The sequence below is a fragment of the Ambystoma mexicanum genome, chromosome 2q (genome assembly GCF_040938575.1).
Source record: "Ambystoma mexicanum isolate Mex_15411 chromosome 2q, UKY_AmexF1_1, whole genome shotgun sequence".
NCBI lineage: Eukaryota > Metazoa > Chordata > Amphibia > Caudata > Ambystomatidae > Ambystoma > Ambystoma mexicanum.
Window position 1 is genome coordinate 197,518,337 of NC_090924.1, and position 27,956 is coordinate 197,546,292.

At 46.3% G+C, this 27,956-nt stretch overlaps 1 protein-coding gene across 4 annotated transcripts in view; it reads left to right on the top strand.

Annotated features, from left to right (window-relative positions):
• The window catches only part of MARF1 (meiosis regulator and mRNA stability factor 1), a 1,350,049-nt gene that overhangs the window by 255,398 nt on the left and 1,066,695 nt on the right, over nucleotides 1-27,956 (top strand). For all 4 annotated transcript variants that reach the window (XM_069647123.1, XM_069647122.1, XM_069647120.1 and 1 more), the window contains exon 6: nucleotides 2,943-3,060. In XM_069647123.1, coding sequence (XP_069503224.1) covers nucleotides 2,943-3,060 — 118 coding nt within the window. The remainder of the gene's footprint in view (nucleotides 1-2,942; nucleotides 3,061-27,956) is intronic.

Consider the following 27,956-nt stretch of genomic DNA (forward strand, 5'->3'; position numbering starts at 1 on the left):
CGCATCCAGCCACGAATAAACTCTTGCCTGGAGACTTCTCCATTGATCCCATCTTCAAAATCCCTTCCCAAGTCCTGTCTTGCGTCTTCGTGACACAGGAATCAATCAACTGGATTTTTGGCTGCAGATCCTGAAGTCTTCATGCTGCAACTCTTCTTCTGTGCTGAGGTACTGTTGGCTGGGGTATTTACTTAGCTTAAGCCTGTGTGATTTCTGTAAAGTTGTTTGGGGGTTTCTTGTGATTGGGAGGCCTCTCATCCAGTTCACCCAGGCCCACTGCTGGAATCCTCCTAGTGTCTTCTCAGAAGCCCCTGGACCCTAACTAACTTTAAAGTGAACTACTTACTTGCTTTCCAGAGTTTTACACAGGAACTCTGGCTTTTACCTGCAACAGAAGCCTATCTTACCCTGCCTACAGCTGGCATCTATACCATTAGGGTCCCTCTTCTGTCCGAGTGAACTCATGCAATAGACTAGGGCGGGACTGGATAATTAAAGGATTCTATCTTAAAGTATAACAAGTGTTGAAAAGCAATTACTTGTGAAAGGGTTAGTTGGTAACGGCAACAGAGACTCAACAGTTACAAAAGTTCTTACTTGCCCTGAATGTGTGTTGTGCCATTCTGAAATGTATGTATAAGGATAAGGTAGTCACCTGTGAATTGGTCATGCCTCTTTCCCAAAAGTAATGCTATTGGCTTCACTAACTATTTCTTTCAGCGAATAGGTGTAGAAGTTCCCCAACTGGGTCTTTCTTCTCGAATCCGAGTGATCTGACTGCGGCTGATTTGGCTGCGGTTGCAACGTTCACATGAGAAAGGTGCGAACTACCAAAAGTTTGCACCTTTCTCATGCGAACACACGTACTACAGGGACTGCAGGGCGTGTCCCCCACAACCCTGCTCACTATACTATGAATTATAGTTGCGGGGGACACCCCCGCAATCTTTTTTTAAATTTTATCATACTTGCCTGCAATGCTACCACTAAAGGTACGAACATTTGGTGTTCGAACCTTTTGGTGGTAGCATTTTTAGAACTTTTGGTCATTACGACCATTTGTTTGCGGTAAAATCGACCTAAACATTGCTTCCCCTAACTTGCTGAATAGCCTCTTTAGAATAAGTGTGCCTTAGGTTTTACCTACCTAGAATAACCTTTAGTCATTAATAAAGTATAACATTTGCTTTCCCTGGTCTGTTTTATACAGATGCTAAAACAGTCTTGGGTCTATACATACCTTTTAAGTTGCTGATGGCTCCTTTAAAAAGTATATAGGTTTTACTTTACTTAGCTGTGTGCCATCCTAAGATAAGTTAGTTATTGTTTACCTCGGTCTGTGTTCCACTGATCCGAAAAGCAACTTTGATGTTGTAATACACTATTTAGGTTTTATCTGCCTAGAATAGCTGTGCACCATTCTTGCAAAGTGTTCTTTAGGTGTGCTTGATCTTGGTCTGCTAGTGCATCCTAATTTAGTGTAAAGAGTTCTCGAAAAGCAACTGTAATGGAATATTACACCAAAAGGTCTTACCTAGAATAACTGTGCAAACCTCAAAGGAAGTAGTTATATGTATAAACTGTTACTTGAATCTGTGTTCCACTATTCAGAAAGGTATCCTGGTAACAGGGCTGGCTGATTACGTGGTTTCTGATTTCTTAAGAGTCACTGCATAACTAACCGGGTCTACTACCCTTACATTACATAAAGTAATCTAAAAGTAACCAATGGTCTCACTCCCCATGAATAGGTGTGCCATATACTAAATGTTTGAGTTCTGACCATATACTCGGGTGGTGCAGCCTTATGTTAAAAGTTGAGTTTTGCACTGTTTCAGTTTACTTGTTTTACCAAGCTTTAGTTGAACTTCAGAAAAACTGTCCTAACCACTATGAATGGTTCTGGGAAAGCTCATTCACTGTTCATGACCCAGCGAAAGCAGATGCATGTGTAGACGCTCCCTGGTTCCAAGGAGAGATACTGGAAGGACTTCTCTTTGAAATAAGGCATTTCATGCCTGTTGACACTGGAATTGGAGGCAGAGAGCTGCTAATCTCTCAGAGTTGGAGGAAGGCTCTCCAGTCTCATTCTGTGTTTGATGTGGTACATGGCAGGAGGCCGAAAGAATATCGCCTCCTTAAAAGCACCAATAATGAAGAGAGCTCAGTGGGGGGTGGGATCAAATATGCAGTGCGAACCGGAAGAATATTCTAAGGGTTATAATGAACCCTAGATCTGAGAAAAGACTTGGGTCCAGAGAAAAGGTCTACTAGAAGACCACCAGGGAATCAGAAGAAGCATGTTTTATTGCAAACCTCTAGAGAAACTAGAAGATTCAGAGCTAAAGAGCTTGGGTGGTGTAGGAATATTCTTTGTTGAAAGGAGTACCTTTTGGTGCCTGACACCTAAGGCAATGCACCTTATAGATTTTGTCTAAAACCAGAACTTTTTAGTTTCTAGATTAGGGTTAGCCGAGGGCTGAAAGACTTTCGAAGAATAGGATTGGGATTTTGGTTGCCCACTGTTTGTAAACTTTTATGTTTAGAATATGGTGTCTGGAAGTGGACAGGAGTGTTGTGGAAAGTCTTGCTTTTCTCATAACTAGTTTACTTCATCCCATTTTGTTTACCCATCCTGGACACGGTTTACATATAAACCTAAACCTGCAAAAATAAAATGTGTGTAAAGTTTCCCCTGATTTCATATTGGTGTTCGTTCTTTTCCAGGGAGAGCAAGATCGAATAGGTTAATCAACCAACCGAGAATATAGTCTGTCCTGCTTTCTTGACGTATATGCACGGAGGACATAATCAGTAAAAAAAAGTTAATATATTTTTCGCTGTCATTTGTGTTAAAGGCAAATTATTTGTACTTGGTGAACAGGCATGTTTGAACCTCCTGGTTTTCTGACTAAACTTTAATTTATTTCTCAACCATACAGGTGACAGTTGCACACATTAATGCAACAGCAAAAAATGCTGCTGATGATAAATTGAGACAGAGCCTGAGGAGGTTTGCTGACGCACACACTACCCCTGCCACTGTCGTTCTGGTCTCCAGTAAGTATGGAATGGCTTTGTGTCTTTCAATGGACTTAAGTGATTGTCAGGAATTCATTGTGTTGGGCAAGACATTCAAGCATTTAAAGCACATTCTTACTACTCTTTTCACTCTAAATAATTGAACCTACAATAAAAAGCTCTAGATAGGAAATGGATGATCACAAATCAATCTGTCCAATTAATAGGGTTTGGCTTGGTTGCCACTGTGCTCCCTGGTTGGGACCATTTCTGCACATCCTGCAACAGTGAGATGTACTTTTGCGGACCCTCTATGCTTTGTTGTGCTTCTGGTAAGAAATGATAGCCACCCTATAATTTCTTAACTTAGTTTTAGCAAGTCTACTCGCATGGCATAGTGGATTTCTCTGCAGAGGATTTCTACACATAATGCTGTGGGAATCTACACAGAGCCCCCATTTACACATTTTAGGTACATTTTCCTGAAATAAATAACTTTACTATTCTAAAACCTTTTCCTGGGGAGACTTGACTATGTTCTAAAAATACAAAAACATGTGTTTTGTACATCTGTGTTGGGGAGAATTCTCATTTCTGTGCCAATTCCCTTCAACCTTTGAGACTCCCAGCTCTTTTGTTGGACTTTAGGACTTTTCATTTTTATCCTGGTGTAAGTGAGAACCTTTTGCTCACTCTCTCGTATTTTTGATCTGATTTGGACTCCGTTTCTCTTTGGTTTTGGAGTCTGACAAACTCCATAGGCATCTACCTTTTGTATTGTGACACACAGCACATTCCGTGCTGTGTTGCAGAAAAGTCCATTGGATTTCTCATATGGTTTAAATACCTTTGCTTGGGTGAACTACTGTTGCCGAGAGTAGTAAAGTTAAATTGACTATTTGCTTTGCTGTTTTTCCTATGTAGGTCCAGTACACCCCATCTTATGTGGAAGTACTGGGGGGTTATTTAGTAGCCCCTTTTCCTACTTGCTCATCTAACTTCTTTTTTATGTTAACCCTCATGACTTTTTAAGGCTGGTGGCAGTGGTTTAATTTTCCTACCAATGTGGGTTTACCGCAGGCTGAAGCCTCAGCTGCAATAATGAACCCACGGGTGCCCATTTTGTCAAAATGCCCCGGTCATCTTTTTTTTGGCATTTCTGGCCTGTGAGGTCTGTCTTGGGGTTTTACTCTGCGCACCAAACCAGGTTTAACCCCTTTGGTTAATTTTTGCTTTTGGCGAGCTTGAGTGCTGAAACCTGCCCCCAGCTCCAGTGTGTCTGGCAGGGCAGGAAGCACAGGAGGTACCCGAAACTCCCTGTCCTTAGTCTTCTTGGTTAGCTGAATGCACCCAGTGCTGGCTGGCTGACTGCCTGTCCTTGCAGGACAGCCGCCCTGCTGTGTGTGTGTGTGTGTGTGTGTGTGTCAGCTAGGCTATGCATGAAGGGGAGGAACCTTCATAAAAGGCGAGGTCTCTTGAACATAAGGCAGAGTCGACCACTGACCGAACCATCCGAAACGAAGAGAAGCTTGCTGCACCCACCTGGACCGTTGAACTGCCTGGTGAAGCCCTGCTGCACTGCTGAAGCTCCAATTTCGTTTCGACTAGAGAAGCCCCGAAGGGATGACATCTTCCCTTTTGGTTGGTTAGATCTTGCAGCACCGAGCCCCTTGCGTGTTTCCTCTCCCTAACGCATCCACCTTCCGCCTTCTGCCCGCCCCCCCCCTCCCTTGGTAGGCTGTCTGATGCGGCCCTGCTGGCTAGTCACGGCACATGCCCCGATTGCCTCTCTTGCCCAGGCATCATGAGGTGACTGCATTCCATCTTCCCAGACCCTCCTGGGCCTGAGAATCCTCTTAAAAATGTTGGTTTGAGCCGTGGCGTGCTCTTGCAGCACCAAGCCCCTTGTGTTTCCTCTCCCTTCCGCATCCACCTCCCGCCTCCTGCCCGCCTCCCTCCCCTGATGGACTATTTCATCCGTGCCTCTGGCCTAGTCACGGCACGCGCTCCTGATTGGTCAGTCTGCTGCTCTTAACCGACCTTCCCAGGGTAGCCCTCTGCCCATTCAGCCCCTGTGGCTAAGGGCCCCGAGGCAAAGGGTGGCTCCTACAATGACGGCTCCATACTGTGTCGGCAGGTGTCTGCAGGGGGAGGCCAGTGACGCCAGCGACCAGCCGTCAACCAGCATCATCCACCCAATAAAGTGTGGCATAGTTGGGGAGTAGAGCAATTACTCTACTCTAGAAAACCCTGCCATTCTACATTACCCTACATCGGAACTGTGATTCCTAGCATGTGGAATTTTGAATATCAGCCCTTATGTCTAATGTCGTACTATTGTGAACAGTACAGGACTCTCAAATCTAGCTGTGTTTAGACTTGTACTCCATTTGCTTTGTCAGGTGTAGGCTTCGATCCCACTATGCAGGACTCTGATCTGTCTGTGCTTAGTCTTGTACTCAATTGTCTCTGTAAGGTGTATGCATCTCTCTCCCCCTATGCAGTACTCATATGTAGCTATGCTCAGTCTTCTACACAAATTGCATTGTTAGCTGTGTTTAGTTTTGTACACAAATTGCAATGTGTACAAAATACAACAGACCCCAAGACGAGCTTTGCTGGACACCCTCTCCCTGCTAGCTCTACTTTGCTGCTGGTGGTACCGAGTGCCAGGGGTCAGGAAACCCAGAATCGAGTGCATAGTCTTTAAGCTGGACCCGAGCTCCAGTAAGATCCGGAGGACCCTCCCGAAGCAGGCCGACCCAAGCCTGACCCACCTCACCAGAGTGCGGGACCCCAGAAGCAAGGGAAGCCCATCAAGTGTCCAAGAACCGCAGTGGTGTTATTGACCAATAGCTGAAACCACAAAGTGCAGCTGATTTGGAAAGCGCCTGTAGCCGCAGACTACCTTCAACCTGCAGTGCAGGAGTCCTTCTGACGTCCTCCCTCTTGTCCCAACGACTGAGGCCCAGGAAGACAGGATCTGCAAGACTGCAGCCAGAACAGAAGCCACTGGATCCTCTTCTTCAAACCTAAGGTACTGTCATGACTAAGGGGCACTTACCTGTTGTGTCTGAAGCTTGCTTGTTCTCACTGGACACTTGCAGTAGCTGCTTTTTGCTAATTGCAGTGCCCTTCACAAGCCTTACAGCTTGTGGTCCAACCGTGATTCTTTTAATACAAACTCTCTAAAAACATTGTGCAAGACTTTTGTGCTATCTAAAGAAGTGTCTCGGGTCCCTAGACATTTTTCAAATTGACTTTGGTTGTCCTGGCTCCCTGCAGGCTCTTCTGACCCATTGACTTTGGTTCTAACTGTCCCTCATAGGTGGTACATAGGTGTATCTTGTATTGGTGAGAAATATCTAATCTAGACTTCATTGCGAGATTGAAAAGTATTTGCATGCTATGAGGCTCTGTTAACCTTTACCATCCCTTTCCTGTTCCGCAACCTCAGAATTGCATTAAGTACCAAAAGTGATCGATCAATGCCAAACATTGTCATAGTAATTGAAGACTCCTTAGGGTGTAGGAAGTGTGTGAGGCTTCCCAAAAGGGTATCTACTTGCTTATCTTAAATTTGAGGAAGTGTTATGACGTCTATATTTTTTTGTTGCATAGTGACTGTTATAATTTATTTTACTAGAAAACCTTTAGTGTAAGTGTTATTTGGATACTTGTAATTGTGAATCTCAGTGTTGCATCTCTACAGCTTACATGTATCCCTCTTGAGAAGTCTGGCTGCTCAGTCACGCTACCAACTTGTGTAGTACAGACCTATACCAATAGCTGGGTTACCTATTAGCAAGAGGACAAGGCTGGTTTAGTCTCCCACAGGGTTACTGCATCCAAGCTCGCCTAACAGTCTGCCATTATAAATAAGGTAGTATTCTTATGGTCACACTAAATCTGTTTTGGGGTTCAATGACAAACTGATTCTAAAGGTCATACTAGAGTTATAAGGTTGTCATCAGACTCCTTCTAATCCTCGATGCTTCACTGGCCTTTCTTAAAAAATGATTTGGAATCCTCTAGGTCTTGACAGACCCTGTCAGAATTATTTTAGTTGAATCAGTAACTTCCTTAAGCGGCTTCTATCCTCTCAAAAGAAAAGCTTGCTTTCACATTTTCGTACTTTCGAAGCAACTTCACTTCAACCACAGTACACTAAAGGAAGAGGCTATGGGTGTGAACCGGCATATTGCACTGCTCATTCAAAGTCAAGTGGGCTTGCTTGTTTGTATGTTTGTCTACTGCCCTCTGATAATGGCATTTGACCATTTATCCTAAGTGAATTTTGCATGTCCACCAAAGATGAGGCATATTCTCTCGTGGGTAGCATAGCAGTATGGCTTCTCTTAGGGTAGGGGGTGATGGCTGGTGGGTAGGTACAGTAGTTTGCTCTGCTGATGCAACAACATATTTACTGAAAATATCTACTCTTTATTAGAGGGATACACTGTAATCAACTAGAACATCTGTTAGAAAAGTTTTCTTTTTTGCCGTTTTACTCCCATAGACTTGCTATAGGACACGCTATGTTTTTGCTTTTGTCTACTTCCTGGCCTGAATTTAGAGGCAAATAAAGCCCACCGCTTTACTTCCCTTGTGTTTTGCTCACTTTTTTGGTTGAAACTGATAATTGCAGAAGTGAGATCCTGTTTCCTTTAGTGGAATACTTGTATTTTTAAAGCTGAACACATCACCTTAATGGGAAGTGCGGTTAGGATACTTTGTATCCTCACATTTTTCTTTTGTAACTTTATGGTTAGACACACAATGCATTTTACTGCATAAGGCCATTTAGGATACCATATTCTCTAACGTGGCTTTCTCCTGAAATTTTCGCTGTGCTTTTTGGACTCTGCCTTGGCCTTCTTCCGGCCCTCTCTGGTCTGGAATTGCTGTATATGGAAAGCCCTTTCCTGGGCAAAGCATAACCTTTCCTGGGCAAAGTTGTGGAGGCCGGAAGTGTGGGTGCTGCGTTCTGCTAGAAGTCCTCGCGCATCAAATCCCGAGTCTGTTGCTGGGCAAATGTGTTAGCCAGATTGCATGATTGGATGGCACTTGCCACTTTCAATGGTATAACTCTTTACCATTGGTGGAACTGGTTGCGACTCCAGGTGTGGAAAGACTTGTGCAACTATAACAGATTGTTGGTGGCAAGACCCCTTCAATGAAGTGCAGCCTGCTGCAGATGAGCGCCACCATGGCAGCTAGCCTGCATTGCCTCTTGCCAAGTCCCGGTGAAGCCCTGCTCCCCAAGTGTTAGGGAGAATTCTCATAAATGTTCTAATTCCCTTCACCTTGGAGACCCCCAGCAACTTTGCTGGATTTTGAGGACTTGTTTGTTTTACCAGGAAAGAGTGTGAGCCTTTTTCCCCGCTCTTTCTTGTTTTTTGATCTGTGTTCTTTGATTATGAAGTTTTAGATAACTCCATAAGCATCATCTTTTCATGTGTCACACAGCACCCTCAGTGCAGTGACTCAGGGATGTCTTTTAGACTTCCCACATGTTTAAATACCTACTCTGGGATAAACTACTGTTTCCCAGAGAATGTAAAGTAAAATTGACTTTACTAGTCTTTCCAAATTCCTAGACCCAGCACACACCATCTTATAATGGAGTGCTGGAGGGGTTGCATAGTATCCCGTGTGTCTAAATACTCATGTAGCAGTCAAATGCTACCCTTTCCTATTGAAAAAGGCTGGTGGCAGTGCTTTTACAATGAACTACCATGACTTTCCCCGACCGCGAACACCAGTAGCTAAAAATCACGGGAGCCATGTTTTTCAAGATGGCGCCTTATGCCCGCTTTGCTTAAACGGGTCCCAGTCTTTTTTTTCGGAAACGTCCTAGTGTGTCTCTGCACGCCAAGCCAGGTTTGGTCCCTTTGTTCGTATGCCTTTGGCGGGCTTCAGGACTGAAGACTGCCTCTGGCGCCCGAGTGTCTGGGGTGGGCAGGAAGTGTGGGAGGTGTCTAAAACTCCCTGTGCTTAGTCTCTTAGAAGACCCGAATGCACTCTGGCGTGATTTGCTGGCTGACTGTCTGACAAGGACAGCCACCCTGCTTGGTGAGTGACAGCTAGGCTGGAATGAAAGGGAGAGAACTGTTTAAAAGGCGAGTCTCCAGGACTGGAAAGGAGAGTCGACCACTGGAACGAAAGAAATGAATAAGAGCTGGAAGAGGACGGCTGCTGCAACTCCTGGACCGTTGCTTTGCCCGGTGAAGCCCTACTTCAGGTCTGAATTGCCATGGTCACCTCGAGATGGAAGCCCCTTCAAGGATGAATTCTACCTTTGAGTTGGTGGGACGAATCAACTCGTAAGCCACCTGGATACCATTCTCCAGGCTAGTTTGGATTAACCAGGGAGAGGATACCAGCTTGTGCGCTTTAATCTACAGCTACTGGAACTGAAGTGACTCCATCTTGTTTGTTTTTTCGACGATCCTGTGCAGTGCAGGAGTCCCCCAACGTCCTCACTCTTGTCCCCACGACTGAGGCTCAAGAACAGTGAGATCTACAGGACCTGCCAGGAACCAACGTCTTCAGCTTCATTTTGTTCTTCATGCTAAGGTACTGTGCCAACCCGATTGAGAGAACGCCACTCTCGCGGTGAAAGTTTGTGAAACTTTCCCAACTTGCAGGCCTAATTAGCTTGTGACCCGACATATGATCCTTTTTCGCCTAAACTATTTCTGAAAACTTTTGCAAAGACCCGTTTGATACCAGAACTGCTCTTTCCTATCCTGAACACTAGCCCAATGACTTTGGCCTGGCCTATTGACTTGAACTCCTGGTGAACTAAAACTATTTGCACTTTCTAACTAGTATATGGGAATCTATTCTACTTACCTTGTCCCTTTTGCCCACTTCTAAGTAACTGAACTGCCATTTGGCTCCTATTTCAGAGGATCTCAAACTGTCTAACAATCTTAGTTTTGTATTGAAGTGTATTGGTTTATAATATTAAGTTGCCTTCTCCTAGTGAAATATTTTCTAAATGATTGTGTAATAAACTAATAAGTGTTTTTACCAAGAAACCTTGAGTATAAGTGTTTACTTGAACCACTGTGATTGAAAGTCATATGTGTAACTACTTGTACTGCTCACATTCCATCTTGAGATAAGCCTGGCTGCTTAGCTCGCTACCAAAAACTGTGTGGTACAGACTTGTATCAAAGGTTGGTTTGGCTAACACCTGTAGTCCTAATTGTGTGTAGTGGCCCCAGAGGGTACTGCATGCAATTCTGCCTAACACCAACCCAAGCTGCCAGGTCTGGTGTTAGGGAGATTATCATTTCTATGCTTCATCCCCTCTTAGTGAGACCCCTTGCACTTTTTTCTGGACTTCATAACCTTTTTCTTTCAATCCTGAATGAGTGAAAGCCCTTTTCCACTCATTCATTATTATGGTCTCTTATGGAATCTGTCTGCTCCATAGCTGTTAAAGGCATCTTTTTTTTACAACTGCAGCACACAGCTCCTTATGGGCAGTTCTGCTGGGGACCCTTAGGGTCTTCATTTAAGTTACTCTTTATATATCCGTGAGTAAACTACAGTTTCTGCTGTTTGTTAATCTGCTTAGAATCACATGCTGTGCATAGTCCGACATCCAGTGGTCACTGCGGAGTATTGCATCTTGTTTTTCGAAAAGGAGACGTCGACATAGGCGTGTCTGTAACACTATCCCTATAGTGACGTGTAGTGTACCCAAAATCCCTCGCGCACATTGCCATTGCTCGACCCTTGGTCAGTTTGTTTAATTGTTAACTCACATCACCTCCAGCCCTCTTTCGACGACCATTCCACATCCCCGCTGAGACCAGATCTTCGACAGACGGTGGTTCTCAATGGACGGTGATCCTATCGGCGCTGCTGACCACGTGGCCCGGCCTCGCCGGCCTACACAGTAGGGAGAGTGGAGTCAGGGGATGGACATTTCTGTCTGATACTAGAATGCCTTTCCCTTTCTTCCCCTTTCCTTCTGGGTCGTTATCACTGGTTACGTCCTCAGCTTTAGATTTTTCCTAAATTGTAAAGGCAAATTTCTGTGGAAAGACTAGCACAAGCGGTGTAACTGCTGCTTGCCCCTTGAGCACGACGAAGCTTGTTGCACGGCCTGCAAGCTCCTTCGCCCGAAAACTTTGAAGGCACGCAGAGTTAAAAGGTGGGCAGCCTATGGAATGTCAAAGGCTGATTCCTCGGCCGCTGAGTGCGATGAGGGTGATGGTGATGACTCGACCTCCATAACGGAGGTTGAGTCTCCCCACCCCCCAACGGAGCGCTCTCGCTCCGTGGCATCTGTCCCCGGCCCAACAGGCATGGCTTTGGCCCTGCTTTGGGGGATGTACACCCCGGCGACGCTGACGGACAAAAACACATCACAAAGCACACAACCCCCGGCCATTCTTCGAGCAAGTTTAAGAAGGCCTCTGTGCCAGCGGGGACGCTGACACAGCTGACTGTCCCCACCGACCGTAAGGGTCGGCAGCCCTCCCTGCAGCCGGATTCGCAGCTAGCGACCGGGCCGCCGAATACAAAGGGCGCAACCCCTAAAATAACATCCGTCGAGACGCCTCGCAAGAAGGCGTCCGTCGACGGCAAGGATCCGGCTCTGCCGAAAACCACTCCTCACGATCAGCTCCCGGATGGGAGGATGGTCGCCGAGAGCATTGCGAGGATAGTCTCCGGAGACGCTCAGAAACAGCTGGTGCAGGAATCGCCAAATCCTGCTGAAAAGGTCAAGGAGACGCCGAAACATAGCGAATGTGCAACGGGAGCGCCGGAACCATCCCCTAGGTAGGAGAGACCCAGAGCCACTACTCCACCATCTGGTCCACGGGACGGTTTCTCGGAGGACGACGGGGGTATTTCCTCCACTTTGTGGGAAGAGAGTTCTTCCTAGAGGCGCAGACCGTTCTGGGTCTTCCCAATGGACCAGGGAGAGATTTGAGACCTGTATGAACAGGTTGGATAGGTTTGTCCATTTCTGAGCACACCACACCTAAAATACAAAGGGATGCAATCCCTCAAGACCCTCTAGCCAAGGTTACTAGACTTTTTGACCCCCAGGAGGAAGAACCATACACATGACCTCACTGAAGAGGACCCTCCTGTTCACACTCGGGAAGATCATGAATTCATAGATGCTGAGGATTTGGAAGCTCCTGTAGGGGGCTTTTAGGAAGACCCCGACATGTGTGAGCCACAGCCATGGCAGTTCCCTGGGGCGTCAACTGACCCTGATTTTAGATCTGGCCTCTCCACAGACTACTCCTGTCAGAGAGCCTTCACCTGTGGACCATCAGCCCTGTTTAATGCCATGCTACGCAAGGCGGCTGCACATTTTCAAATCGATACGGGGAGACTGCCCCCAGAGGTTGGTTTTGTTGAAAAAATCAAAGAAAAGCCACCTGCTAGCCAGGCCATTCCTCTTCTTGCCTCCATCAAGACGCGCCTCATTCCCTCTGTCTACACCAGCCTTAGTCAGGGGTGTTAACCCACGGATTGAGAAGCTTTTTAGCCCCTCACCCTCAGATCCTTTATACGTTAGGGGTCATTCCATCACAGATTCTCTGGTGGTGACCACCACGAGGAAACGGGCGGGGGTTCCTCTGTCCACCAGTGAAGCACTCCCTGATACAGAGGGGGAAAAAGCTCTATGCTCTCGGTAAGAGGATTGCAGCCTCTGCGGCATTCGCTACACATATTGCCAACAATACCACCCTGTTGGCTAGTTACGCTGATGCCCAGTGGGGCCTGTTGCGCGAAGGCCTACAGGAAGTCCCTGAACCTCTTCGCACCCGTCTTTTGGCCACTGTTACAGAAGGCACTCAAGTGAACCAGAGCATCATTAAAAATACTTTAGATGCTGCAGAAACGGCTGGCCGTTCCTTAGTCCTGGGTGTACTCCTTAAAAGGCATGCATGGCTTAGGAACTCGTGTTTCAAGCCAGAGACACAGGCGTCCCTCATTAACAAACACCTGGAGGACTCAACTTGTTTGGAAAGGCAGTTGACAAGCACTGGAAACTGCGAAAAAGGAGCATGAGACCTTAAAAACCTTGGACCAAATCACGAGGACCCCCTTCCCCCCCAAACAAGCACGGATATGGCAATGGGCGCTTTTTTTCGTGGCCAATGACAACCTCCAACAGTATACCTCAGCCTGCAACTGGTCCTCCCCTCAAGGAACCAGTGGTTACAACACGGCGTATGCTCAGAGAGGCCAATGTCGTGACAAAGGAAGGGGTCGGGGCCCTACCCCTAGAGGCTCCCCGGCCACTGCCTCTAAATGACCAAAAATTCAGGTCCCCTCCCATGCATCCCCGGTCGGGGGCTGGTTAACATCTTTTCTCCAGGCATGGGAGGGGATTACCACAGACCGTGTTTGCTAGGTCTAGAAAGGATCAGGGGCTAAGCTAATGTCGGGACTGGTGGGACTCGGGGCTAGCTAGCATTTAGTTTGTAGCCCCTGAGCTTCTATCCGGGCTACAACCAAGAGACCCGGGGCTATAACCCCCTCAGCCCCCCCCCCCCCCCCAGCAACACCTCTGCTGTCAACAATAGCCCACAGTTACTGTAGAGTTCAGCCGGTCCCTGACATTCAGACCTCCAAAGGGAAGACGTCTCACTCCAGAACATCTTCTCCTCCTTCTACAGGAAGTGGAATCGCTGCTGCAAAAAGGAGCCATAGAGATTGTGCCTCTGTCTCGGGTAAAGGAGGGTATTTATTCAGTATACTTCCTTGTACCCAAAAAGGATCTAACCATGCGCCATTTATTAGATCTGCGCCCAGCGAACAAATGTGTAAAACCTCAAAGATTTCATATGGTGACTCTGCAGGAAGTAATCCCCCTGCTCACACAGGAGGATTACATGACAACACTAGACATGAACGATGCATACTTTCATATTTCAATGTTGCCAGCGCACAGGAAATACCTCAGGTTCATGATAGAAGGCAAACACTATCAGTTCAAAGTGCTACCCTTCAGCATAGCCTCAGCGCCAAGGGTATTCACGAAGGTACTTGCAGTGGCAGCAGCACATCTGTGCAGGTTGTCCATTCCGGTTTATCCTTATCTCGACGACTGGCTCATAACAGGGGATTCTTACGAAACATGCTTCTCAAATCCCCAAGACTATAGACCTCTTGTTCCACAAAGGCTTCTCCATCAACGAGAAGTCCAGTCTAGACCCCAGCCAAGTCAAGCAATTCCTAGGGGCTCTAATTCGAACAAGGGACGGCCTAGTGTTCCCCCTTCAACGAGAGGATCCAAAACATGCTGTTTCAGATCCCTCAATATACCTCGAGAGGTGACGGTACGCAAAGCCATGCGTTTGCTAGGAATGATGGCGTCATGTATTTACTTGGTTCCTCACGTGCGCCTGCGCATGCACCCAATGCAAGAGTGGCTCAACAGCCAGTGGTGTCAGGCCAGTGGACAATGGGACGATCTAGTGGTTGTCTCGCAAACCCTGGTTCTCTCGCTGCGGTGGTGGTCGAGGGAGAACCTCGTGATGGGGAAATCCTTCACCACCCCCGCAGCGGAAGCCACTCTAACCACAGACGCATCCCTTACAGGATGGGGGGGGGGGGGCTCACCTGTCCCATCGGACTGTGCACAGAGTTTGGACTTCAAGTGTGGCATCCAAATGCATAAACGTCCTGGAATTGTTGGCGGTCTTCAAAGCACTGAAGGCCTTCCAGACACATCTACAAGGAAAAACGGTGCTGATCCTCATGGACATCACCACGGCCATGTACTACCTGAACAAGCAGGGGGCACTCTCCAGGACTGTCCAAGCTGTCCGAGAACATCTGGAAGTGGGCTCTCAAACACATGTTCCTGGTATCACATGTACAAGGGGAACTCAATCTCCTGGCAGACAGACTCAGCAGAGACTTCCCTCTACCGCAGGGTATGAATGACGATTACACGAAGACCTCGTAGCCAACGATTTCGCAGACTGGGGCTTCCCAGAGATCGACATGTTCACAATTCTGGAGAACACCCAATGCCAAGATTACGCCTCCAGGTACCCCCACAACCGCTCCAAGGGGAACGGCCTCTGGGTAACATGGTAAGGGAAATTTGTCTATTTCACCCCCCCCCTCCCTGACTCACCTCAACAAGATAGTGCACAAGATGCACCAGGAACCAGTTATCATGGTACTGGTGGCCCCCATGTGGGCCCGCCACCCCTGGTTCGCTCATCTGATGGAGATGTCACTGTCTTCTCCAGTAAAACTACCCTGCCCGTACAACATGTTGTCACAGGACCAGGGCCGAATGCTGCATCCATGCCCGCAGACACTGAACTTGGCAGCCTGGCTTCAGAGGTCATAGAATTTGGACATTTGCAGCTCCCTCAGAGAGGCTAGGAAACCGAACACTCGTTACTGCTGCTCTAGTAAGTGGAAACGGTTCGTCATCTGGTGTAACTCGAGGAGCATCAACCCCGTTGACTGCTCTCCCACACGTTGTTTTATACCGGACTCACTCACTGGAGTCAGGTTTAATCTTTAATTCTATTAAAGTTCACCTAGCTGCACCCTCCGCCTACACTACGTCACAACATAAGGTGTCATGGTGGAAGGTTCCAGTTATTAAGGCATTCATGGAGGGAGTGAAAAGAATTCACCCCCCTATATCTAACCCAGCTCCCGGGTGGGACCTGAACGTCGTATTAACCAGGCTAATGGGCTCCCCCTTCGAGCCCATGCATAAAGCGAGCCTTAAGGATCTCTAAGACTGCTTTTTTGATAGCTATCACCTCCATCAGGAGAGTGAGTGAACTACAAGCGCTCTTAGAGCCCTTCGTAACAGTTCACAAAGATGAGGTGGTTCTACACACACACACCCCCTAGGTTTGCACCGAAATTCATTTCAAAGTTTCATGTCGACCAGTCTATAGATCTACCAACTTTCTTTCAAAACCATTCAAACTTGGGGGAGAAGAGCCTGCGCACACTTGATGTGCGCAGGGCGGTCATGTTTTATATGGAAAGAACTCGTCCACTAAGAAAGACTAATCAGTTCTTTGTCTCAGTGGCGGCAGGAAGAGAAGGAGATGCAGTTTCCAAATCCACTATCTCTAGATGGATTGTCCAGTGCATCACTCTGTTTCTCTCTTGCTAAGAGAGAACTACCCTTCAAGCCTAGAGCACGCTACTCGAGGCACTGGGGCATCCATAGCGTTCATTGCAAATGTTCCCCTAGAGTCCATTTGCAAAGCGGCAACCTGGAGTTCTGTACACACCTTTACAAAACACTATTGTCTAGATGCTCACTCTAGATCTGATTCCGAGGTGGGACAAGCAGTACTTTTTCTACTGTTCCTTCTCACAACCCACCTCCAACTCCGGGTACTGCTTGCTAGTCTATGCACAGCATGTGATTCTAAGCAGATTAACAAACATCAGAAGACATGCATTACTTACCGTAAAAGCATTTCTGATGGTTGTATCTGCTTAGATTCACATGCGCCCACCCTTCCTCCCCGCTCAGATGGAAGGAATAGGCGTCTTATTACTTTCTTTCTTTTCTGTTCTCACTCACGTTAGTCATAAGGCTCCCTCATGGCAGGAAAAAAATAGAGGGACCTCGACGCGTGAGGGTTTTTGGGTACACTACACGTCACTATAGGGATAGTGTTTCAGACGCGCGTATGTCGATGTTCCATTTTTGACTTTTGTAAAACAAGGTGCAATACTCCGCAGTGACCACTGGATGTCAGACTATGCACAGCATGTGACTCTAAGCAGATACAACCATCAGAAATGCTTTTACGTTAAGCAATTCATGTCTTCTCTCCCATAACTCTACAGTCTGAGAGATTGGCACACACCACCTTCAATGGAGTGCCAAAGGGATACCTAGTATCCCCCTTCTCTCTGCTCCTGTGACTTTTTAGTCAAATAGACAATCGCCTAGTTATGGCTGGTGGCAGTGGACCTGTTCTAACTACTATTTTGTAATGTTTATACTGCAGGCTATGTCCATAGCCTCGGTCGTGCACAATAGTGGCTCCCAAGTACCAACTTGGGGCCTGCCTTCTTTTTTCGCCATTACTAGTGTGGTTGTTCTTTGTTGAACCTTCTACCATTCTGGGAGGGGGAGGTCTGTGTTCGCGTGTGGCGTGAACCAGTAGGTATCCCTGCCTAGGCTCGAGTGTCTGGGCAGGAAGGAAGTGGGGGTGGAGTCTTCCACCATCCCTCCTTTGTCTGCCAGAGTGCCTGACTAGGTCCAGCTCCCATAGGGAGGGGCGGGGGAGGGTGGGAGTCCGGCTGTCCTGATTGGACAGCCAAATGCCCCTTTCTGTAAAATGCTGAGAGATTGCAATAGTGTGTGCTAGAACTGTATCAACGGTGAGGCTTCTGGAGTGTAAAGCAATTCGACCACAGGAAACAAGTTGTTGGGGAGAATTCTCAGAAAGGTGCAAATTCCCTCCACCTTATAGACCCCCAGCATCTTTGCTGGATTTTGAGGATTTTTTTTCTAACCTGGAGAGTGACACGCTTTTTTTCCACTGTCATGCATTTTAATGTGATTTCATACACTGTTTCTTTTGTTTGTAGAGTCTGACAAACTCCATAGGCTTCATCTTTTAAATTCTCACACGGCACCTTCAGTGCAGTGGCACAGGGAAGTCTTTCAGATTTCCCAAAGGTTTAAATACCTTCTCTTGGATAAATTGTTTCCAAGAGCAGTAAAGTGAAATTGACTTTACTTACCATTGTAACTTTCTAGACCCAGCACACCCTATTTTACAATAAAGCGCTGGAGGGGTTACCTAGTATCCCCTTTTAGTTTCTCATGTAACATTTTTTATGTTACCCTTTTCGTACTGAATGTCTGGTGGCAGTAGTTTCGTTTGAACTACCAGGGTGTGCCTTTACCGCGAGCTGCGTTCGCAGCTACGGTAAAGCACTCACGGGAGCCATCTTTGTCAAAATGATCCCCGGTCTTCTTTTTTCGCAATTTCTTTATCGAAAGGTCCTTCTTGAGATTTGCTCTGCGCGCCAAACCAGGTTTGGTCTCTGCGTCAATTTCACATTTTTGCAGGTTTCACAAGTGAAACCCGCCTCTGGCTGCAGTGTGTCTGGTGTAGGCAGGAAGTGAGGGAGGTGAGCAGACCCAAATGTACTCTGTGAAGTTTGGACGGCTGACTGTCTGGCAAGGACAGCCACCCTGCTGGGTGACTGACAACTAGGCTGAAATTAATGGGAGAGAACTGAATAAAAGGCAAGTCTTTTGGCTTGGAAGGCAGTCTACCACTGGATGAAGGAACTGAAGCGCTTGAAGAGGATGCCTGCTGCAACTCCTGGACCGGTGGTTTGCCCGGTGAAGCCCTGCTGCAGTGCTGAAACGCCAAGTTCACATCGACCGAGAAGCCCCTGCCAGGACAACTTCTCCCCTTGAGTTGGGACCAATCCACTCCAAAGTAAGCCGCTTGGAGATCCATTTCGGCGCTGGTTGAATTTCCAGAGTTGCTGCTGGAAACTGTATAGCCAGGGAGAGGAACACCAGATTGTGTGCATTGCTTTTAAGCTGGCCTAGAGCTTTTGGAAGATCCTCCGGACTCCCAAGAAGCAGGACTGACCGATCCTGAGCCCCCTCAACGGAGTGCGGGACCCCAGGTGCAAGGGAAGTCCATCTTGACAGCCCAGAAAAGCGGTGTTGCTATTTGCAGTAGATGCGAGGAGCTGAAACACTGAACAGCCACAAAGTGAAGTTTGCCGGTTGCGAGTTTTGACCGTCCCAGTGCATTGCAGGAGTCCCCTGACGTCTATCCTCTTGTCCCCATGACTTAGGCCCAGGAACAGCGAGATCTGCAGAGCTGTACAGGAACAAAGGTCATCAGCTGCATCTTTTTCTTCATTTCTAAGGTAATGTAAAAAGTCTGAGAAATTGCCTCTTACTGTAGAGTGCTTGCAACTTCTACAATTCACAAGCCTAATCAGCTTTTGGCCCTACATTTCATTCTTTTCATCAGACTCCCAAGAACATCTGCATAGACTTTTCAATGTACTTACCAGAAGTGCTTCATCCTATACAAGACTTTTGCCCATTGACTTTGGCTTAGCCTATTGAATTGTATGACTCTTCTTGGAGGATCCAAAAGTATTTGCCTGCTTAAGAATATTTGTGGTCTCTTGTTCTAATAATCTTTGCCTTTTAACAACTTCTAAAAGTATTCTAAATGCCAACAGTAAGATATTAATGTCCCCAGCACCCTAGTTATTGAAGTCACCTCTGGTTTTAGGTTGTCTGTGGGCCATCCCAAAAGGCTTATTCTAACTGACTGATAAATTAATAATTGTTTATGCAAGAAACCTTGAGTGTAAGAGTTTATTTGAATACCTGTACTGTAAATCTCTAACTCCACTACAGCTCACATTGACCCCTCTTGAGATGAGCCTGGCTGCTCAACACGCTACCAAAACTGTGTAGTACAAGCTTATACCAAAGGTTGGATTTCCTATCCCTGTAGTCAGAGTTGTGTGTAGTGGTCCCAGAGGCTATTGCATACAAGCTTTGCCTCACATAGTAACTGAAGATGACCAGAAATGCCTGTAGACCCTTTGCAAGACCAGGAAGCGCCCTCTGTTGTCCTGACCCATTTTTCTATGCGATGGAGGAGCTCTGAAGAGGACTCCCCTGCCCCCATCCCTCACTTTGGCTCGTGGGAACAACCAGTCTCAAGAGTAACTTTGAAACGACCCATCTCCTGAGATCCTAGGAGCTTCCAAATCTGCGGAACCCCAATACTAGGAGACCTGCTGTCAATTTCAAGTGCATCGTCGTGGAAAGGCCGAATCTGTCCAAATCTTTGCCGAACCTGTAAGGACACTCCAGAAATCCGATCCAACTCGCCCAGACCCCCTCACCGGCGTGTTGGACTGAAGGAAGCCAAGAAGATTGACTGGGCAATCTTTGTCCTTTGTTGGTGCTGCTGAAAAGGCGCCAAAACCCAGAGTGAACCAAGAAGTTGGAGAAAGTCATGCTACAGTTCCTCCTTCAAGACTGCTGCGGAGACACTGTCCTTTGTCCTGCCTTTCGTCACCAGGGCAAGGAATATGGAGGTCGGATCCAGAGCTGCAACATTGCAGGGAAAGATGTTGCTTATCTGATTCCAAGAAGTCGCTCCAAAGCATTTGAGTGCACATAAACGCGTCCAGGGAAACTCCCTCTTACCTTGGGTCCAAGCTGCTGCTTGTGCCCCCTTCTTGAGTTAGTTTTAAGATCTCATTTGTTAGTTGCTAACTTGCTGCTTCAATAACTTGAGACATTGCAAGAAATCCACAGGAATTCATCGTATTTTGCTGTTTGCCAAAACCTCAAGCCCTCTCCTAACTGCCTTTAGCTAGGGTTGTCTTTTTGGACTTAAGACTTGCCAGGTGAAGAAACGGTCTCTACAACCTTGAACTAAGCTCATTTTGCTCTTAGCACTTATTTTCCACCCTTTAGGTGACTTTTCTATGTGTGTGCAGTGTAAATGCATTACTGACCTGTTGAAAACCGCATGAGTGCGCAATAACCTATAATACAATAACTTTGTCTTTTCCCTTTCTGATGTTGCTACAAATGTAACTGCGGACATGTGGAAGTGTCCGTTGAAGTGTATTATCTAGTATTCCTAAGTGTTCGATGGTAAACGTTTGAAGTATTGAAAGTGATTCTGGTGTAAATGTAATATATACCTTTTACATAAATATATGTACAAATGCATCTTTATTGGGCATGTCTCTAGCTAAGATTCAGCGTATTTACCTACAGCGCACATCTTCCGCTTAAGATCAACCTGGCCAAGGTCCTGAGCTAGTACAGAATGATACTAAAGAATTGGGGGTCTACAAACGAATGGGATAGCGTACAATAGTTTTGCCACCAGTAGGACTTGAGGAAAACTCCCTTAACCACCATCAGGGGAATATGCCGCCATTGCATTTGCGCTGTGAACACACACCTGCGTACAGCAACATGAGGCTGTTGGACCTCTGCAGAAGCCAGAAGGCAGAGGAAACGCTGAGTCTTAACGCTCTGTGCAGTTCTTCCGGCCAGTGCGTTTTCACTTCCTTTCTCATGTGCTTTGTTTGCACTGACCTTCCTGACTGTCTCTCCCTGCTTGTTTCCTGACAGTTCCTGCTCCACTTCTTCTGGGGTTTTTCCCTGTTGCCTTGTTCTGCCTTCCTTGAGCCCTTGCCTCCTGCCCCACTGCCTTACCTCAGAGTTCATCTGCTTGGCTCCTGGCGAGTACCCCATCCATATGGCGGCAACTGGATAACAGTTTAATCTATGCCAGGATTAGTACCTGTCCCTCCCAGAGCAGTGTCTGTATTGTCAGAGAACCACATGAATTCTAAGAGGACAATATGTGGTGTGAGTAGCTCGCCCTGTAGTTGCAACTCATAATGGATGGAAGGGGTTGGTTCCTACCACTAATCACTCTTCTGGTGCAACCTTCAACCATGACAAGTTGGCACATCGAACAAGACGTCCAGTACCCCGTGGCACGCAAGTAAGTTGTTGACACTCCATTCCAATTACAGACTTGGAATTTCATGGATCCTCAACTTGGGTAACAAGATGCCTACTTGTGCAGATTCAACCTTCCTGACCAAAGTGAATACATGTAGGTCCTGCTCCTTTTTATGCACCCCTAGGATCACCTGTCGCAGCTTGACTGTGGTGACTCCTGCTGAAACCGGACACTGTCCTGGTGGTCTTTCATTCTGTGGAGGTCTTAATCTTGTTGTGCCAAGGGTGTCCAGCTGTTTAGTCTTCAGAACTAGTTCACCGGAGCATGGAACCATGAACTGGCCATATCCAATCCTGAATTTGAAAGTGACCTCTGCACTCAATGTCTCCTGGACCTCCCTCGACCGGACAAAGCCTAGAAGTCGGCCCTGCAGATTCAGGAACCCCTAGATTGGTTGCTGAAGAAATCTAAGTAAGGGGGTGAGTTTGTATTTGTTATTTCTACTCCCCCTTCCACTGTACAGTTGTGTGGACAATATCGTTTACGCACATCAGCTGTCCCAGAGTGACATTTTCACATGTTTACACAGCCTGTCATTCAACCACAGGACTTCAGCTCCCAGAACACCTCATGCAGGAGCAAAGGGTGCAATGGACTGAAAAAAAGCAAAATGTTGAGTGGCCCTAAAGTAGCCATAGGATACCCAAAAATCGGAATTGTCTTCAGCCACTGAGAACTCGATGGGACTTACTGAGGGCGAAAGTAATCCGGGGAAACACAAATCCAAATTAATTCTCAATTCTTTCAAATTGGGCAGCTGGGTACTTTCCTAGCGATGTGATCTTTTTCCAAAATCGTAACATATTACTGTATCTTCTCTGAAGTGACGTGTTAAGATTGAGTGGTCCAGGAATCATTCCGCGGACCCAGAGCTGCAGCAGTGCGAGAGAAGGCGTTGACTGGTTGGTCCCACCAGTTGAAGGCTAAAAGCATTGCAGAGGGTCTTCTCAGATCAGATAGTTTAGCAATGCTTCACCGGAGCAATTGCAAGAAAGGTTGCCAGGCCTCTTCAGGAGTTGTCTATGGCTCTTCAGTTTGCTGCACGGCTAAACCGGATACTTGATTATAGGACAGTTTTTCTAAAGTCCAACTAAGGGCTTCATAAGAATTTTTGTACCAAGCTACAGCCTTCTCTCCCTCCTAAGCTACACTCTTAATATATGGCTGTCCCACTGGAGAATGTTGGCAGCATGGACCGAGCAGCCAGACTTATTTTAGGAGGGAGCGATGGCTGTAGCTTGGTACAAAGAAACATTGAAACACTATGTATTGTAAAAAATAAAGGGGTTATTTAAAGAAAAGTAGGCCAAGATCAATCTTGCCAGTAAGTACTAGAACATATCATATAAACACAATTATCAAAACCAGCTCAATACTTATGGGTCACAACCCAAAGTATAACCTTAGTAAGTATACACTAAGCGGTCATGGTGAGTCAAACCTACAACACATTCAGAATGGCAGTCTGCTATTCTTGAGTAAAACCAGGTTATATATACTTTTAGAATACAATCAGTATTTCAAGGGCAGTAGGCCCGGTCAGTCCTGCAATGACACTCAGTTACAGAAATCACTTAATTAAACCAACCCTGTTAAAAGTATACACCTTGCAACATTACTTTTTAGAACACAGTTCAGAGCGAGTAAAACAAATCCTATAATTTCTGGAGGGGTCTCGAGCTACTCGATGATAAGTATGAACACTCTATTTTAGAATGCACTAAGCAATTCAGGGAAAACAAAACCCAATTACGCTTTAAGACCCAATGTATTTCAAGGTAATTGGCCTGTTGGTGTATATCCACTGCCCAATCGCTAGTAAGACCAGTATACTTTTAAGAAATGTATAATGCAGTTTCCAAGGTAAGTAAGAACTTTATGAAATTAGTTTAGAATAGCACGAATGCAATTCAGGGAAAACACAACTTAATTTTACAAGTCTAATAGAGCAGCAGCTATTCGAGGTAAGCCAAACCACATACTTTTAAGATGGGCTCCAGGCAACTCATAAGACAAGTATTATCTTTAAGACGTTGTTAGATCTGTATGAAGCCGATCAGGGAAAGCAAAATGGCACAATTTAAGAAGGACAATCTGTTATTCAAGGTAGGTAAACCCCATTGGTAAGCTTTTACACTCATTCTGGTAAGAATAATAAAACGGTACCAATGCACACTTAAAGGTGACTGCTTGGATAGTAGTGGCTCGCACCCACAATTGTTACAGGAAAATTACAGTAATGACAGTTCCACTGATTAAGTAGTGGCTTGCACAAGCAATCGTTAAGTGAGCACTTTTGTTAAGTGAGTACTTTTGTAAGTGTTTTTATTTCCTGACCGAATCCTTCCCTACTCTATAGCATGAGTTTTCTGGGGCAGAAGGACCCTAGTAGTCTAGGAGCCAGCTGTAGGCAGGCCAGGATAGGGGTTCAGTTGCAGGAAAGTCAAAGTTCCAGGGGTTATCTTCAACAAGTAAGTATTGGCTTCAGAGTTTAGTGTTCAGGGACTTCATAGAAGGCTCCCTATATGCATTCCGGCATTATGCCTGGGCAAGTGATATGGCCAAACTCCCAACCTCACTAATCACTCACTCAGCCTCACAGGATTTATACAAGACTTAAGGTATTACCCAAGGTAACACAGTACCTTAGGTGAAAAGATCTTCTGAGTAGATGCCTTCAGAATGCAGCAGCACAGGACCCGGTCCCTGAATTCTTGGTCTGGAGATGAAAGAACTGGACACTCTATGGGAACTTGCCGCAGCAGTCAGCAAAGGAGGCTTCCAGCAAAGCTTTCTTCATGGATTCTCACGGCTCTGTACATTTGTCGTCCTTTTACAGGTTCCTGATGAAGTCCATTATTGCTGTTTGGATTCTCTTCACTAATCTGGTCTTGCAATCTGGTGATCTGACTTCAAGGGGTTGCATAGTGTCTCTGGAGATCCAGCCGGAGTCCACCAAATCTTTGCACAGATTCGGACTTCCGAAGACCGTGCACTGCACATTGGCTTGAGGTCCCAGAGTATTGGTAGTGTGCAGCCCTGCAAGACCGCAGCACTTTGAGGGATGGCTCAAAAAGCAGGTCTTCCTGAGAGTAATGAATCTCACCAGCTTTTAGGTAGGAGCCATCGCATTCGTGGGCACCAGGTCGATTGGAAGGAAGGGTTAGATCAGGCTGTGGTAACCCAGCATGCTCTCCAGTCGCTAGAAATGTTTAAAGCCGTAATTTCTTCATCTTCCTCTTCGGATTTGTCAGCAGCTTCCAGGTTCGGAGTAGTTACCAGGAACTACAGCACGTCTGCAAACTCTCCCTACAGTTTACAGAACGGGCGGTCTGGCTGACCAGTCGGGACAGACACTGCCTACCCCCCCATTGGGTACCAGTTGCTTTCAGGCAAGATGAAAGACAGTGCTGCAGAGATTTTGACTCCTTCCTCGCTTCCTGCCTTCTCAGACAATCCGTGGAAGACCTCAAACAAGCAAACGAGAAATGGCAAACAAAAGGAGCCCACCACTCTAGCAGAATGGTGGCCCTTCTTGCAGTTGTAACGAATGTTACCAGGTAAGTAGGAAAGAGGATACATTGTATCCCCCATCACTCCACATAAGGTGGGCTGTGCTGTTTTCACAAAGTAACATGTAAAAGGTGTCCAAAGATCCTTTCTACCCTTGGGAACTGTAGTTCTCTTACGTTTAGCCAGAGAAAGTTTAAAAGGGGTGGGAAGGTGCGCTATGGCAACCCAGGAACAATGTGCACTTATTGTCAAAAGTTGTTAGAGGATAACTTTAAAAGACACTATGGAGAGTCTAAAAATGATACGCATAAAAACAGTAAATGAATCTGAGTGTGGAAAAAGATTCCCCACTCACTGAGGTATTAAGGATGAATCAGCAAAAGTTCTAGGGTTGACCCAGGTCGGGAAGATTTACTATTTCTATGAAAATCTACCTAACATTCACCTGGGGACAAGGGCAAATAATCACCAAGTCCAAGCAAAAGGTTCTGGGGTTGACAAAGGTCAGGAAGGTTTATCATAAATAAGAAAATCTTACCCAACCTGGAGCATACGCTAAATTCGGCCACGACTTCTGCAGACTCTGGATACAGTTCGACCAGCCAGTTTCATTAGAAATGCAAGCTTCATTTGGATTAATTTTGTTTGCCATTAGGTTTTGACAAAATCTCTATCCAGAGACACTGCAAAAAGACCTCTCCAGGGGACGTAGGCAAGATGGCAGCCCAATAGCTAAGCTCCTGTAAAATCGGCCAAGTTTTTCAGTTTAAAGTGTGCTGGTAGCCCTGAAAGGATATTCCATAGTCTGGGCTCCCCCTTCACTCCCTGGAACATAAGTGAAACAATATAAACTGGATGTTGCTGTGAGTCCAGAGATCGGGAGCCACTACAACTCAAAATAATAGAGGGTGGATGGCGTCTCCTGATTAGTTGTTTAGCGCAGGAGCAGCTGAGAGCCAATGGCTTGCTGATCTAGTATGGGCTCCTAAAGCAGTGCACTGCAGGGCTCTGCTTGTAAGCGCATGTTGGAGAGGCAGCCAGGGAACAGACCGAGGCTGATTTAACAGCATGCGAGTAATGAGACAAAAAAGTCTTTAAAGTAAAACCACTGCCGCCAGCCATTCTTGTGAACTTGCATTTGTAACAAAAATGTTACAGGTAAGTGAGAAAGGTACCCCCCCAGCATTCGATATAAGGTGCGGTGTACCTGCTCCCTACATAAAATGTAAAGGTGGATGAAAATCCCGCTTTACTACTTGGGAACAGTAGATCATGCAAGTACATTAAAGAGAAATTACGGGGAAGCCCAAAGGGGAACTCGGTCTAAGCTCAAAAGTTGAATGAAGCTATAAACCTCAATCGAAAGACCATAAAAAGAGTAAAAGACTAGATGAGAGGGGGGAAAATAGATTCCTTTTCACCTAGGGACAAGGGAAAACCATCACTAAGTCAAAGCAAACGTTTTAGGGTTGACACGGGTCTGGAAGACTTACCACGAATATGAAAATCTTACCTACCACTTGACCCTGCTGATCTTCTGGAATGGCTGCAGGAGTTCTCTACTTAGCCCAAATCCAGTCGCATGGCAAAAACCATTGCAACAAAAAGGTGGTGTCCTGCAACATACATTCTTTTTCGCTTGATATCTAATACATAGAGTACCTATTTTGACATATTTTATATTGTTGCAGAAAGACTGTTATGTGCTAACTTGACGACAGTGAGAAGCAATAACATTCAACAAGCTCACATAGCTTTTTAATATTTAAGCCAGAGTTACATTTGAGACCCACATCATTACATTATTCATGACAAGGGATTTTAAATCAGTGTTGCATTCTTATTCAATTCTTGTACAGCTCTTATTTTGAAAAGTGAAACGCATTAAACACATTCACTCATATCATCGTGAAAAATACAATTGTACACATGACGGTAAATTCTTTTTGCTGTTGGTGATTTTTAGAGAGCAACAAATGATCAGAGCCAGGCTGAGGGGTGATCTAGTCAGCTGTCTACGTCTCGATATAGATCAACTGTACAGGAAAGTACAGAGGGACAGTTCCAATCCTGTAGGTATTGTGTCCCTTGACATTTCGGCAAGTCGGTCAGCCTTCATCATGGGCCTAGGCCGGGTCTCCCTGATCTGATTCATACTTTAATGATGCTTCTTGGGAAGAAGCGTGTAGTCTTGCGTCTTGTAAGTAGAGGAGTCCCCCGGTAGTCAAGTTGCTGCTGGGGTGCTGTGCTCTCTGCATGTAGTAAACACTGTTTTATCAGGAGCGCTTCAGGCGTGGACAGGAGGGTTGAAAAATGTAAAAATAGTCTTAGTGCGTGCTGATGGTAGGCGGCCACTGAAGTTGCAAGGTGAAAGAAGTCCAGTGTTGTAGGTTCACTGAAACACAGGGCAGGATCTCATGGATAGATCATCCATTGCTGGGGAACGAATCCTGAAGCCGAGTGCCTGCTGATTATGGCGCTGTGGCGGGCTCGTGAAGAACAATGACGAAGCGTGTTAGAATCCTGCTTCTTTCTGAGCTGAACCAAAAACCAGCCAACCAATGGCAAGGACCTGCACCACTCAGGCAGCAGTGGTCCACCCAGGGACCACTGTGGGTTTCACTCGGGCATGTACACTAGACTTTTAGGCACCAGGTTTGTGGACTGGGACAGACGGTCCCCACTTCCTGAGTCCACACGCATGTCATGCACTAGCTTTTGAAAACCGCAGCTTTCCTGGGCAAATGCATGACCATATTAGGGATTGCCTGACCTGAGACGTCAGGAAGAAGGCCAAGAAACAATATGGCCAAAGAACAAGTGAAAAATCTCATGGGATGGTCATTTTAGGGCACTAGCCACAGTTAG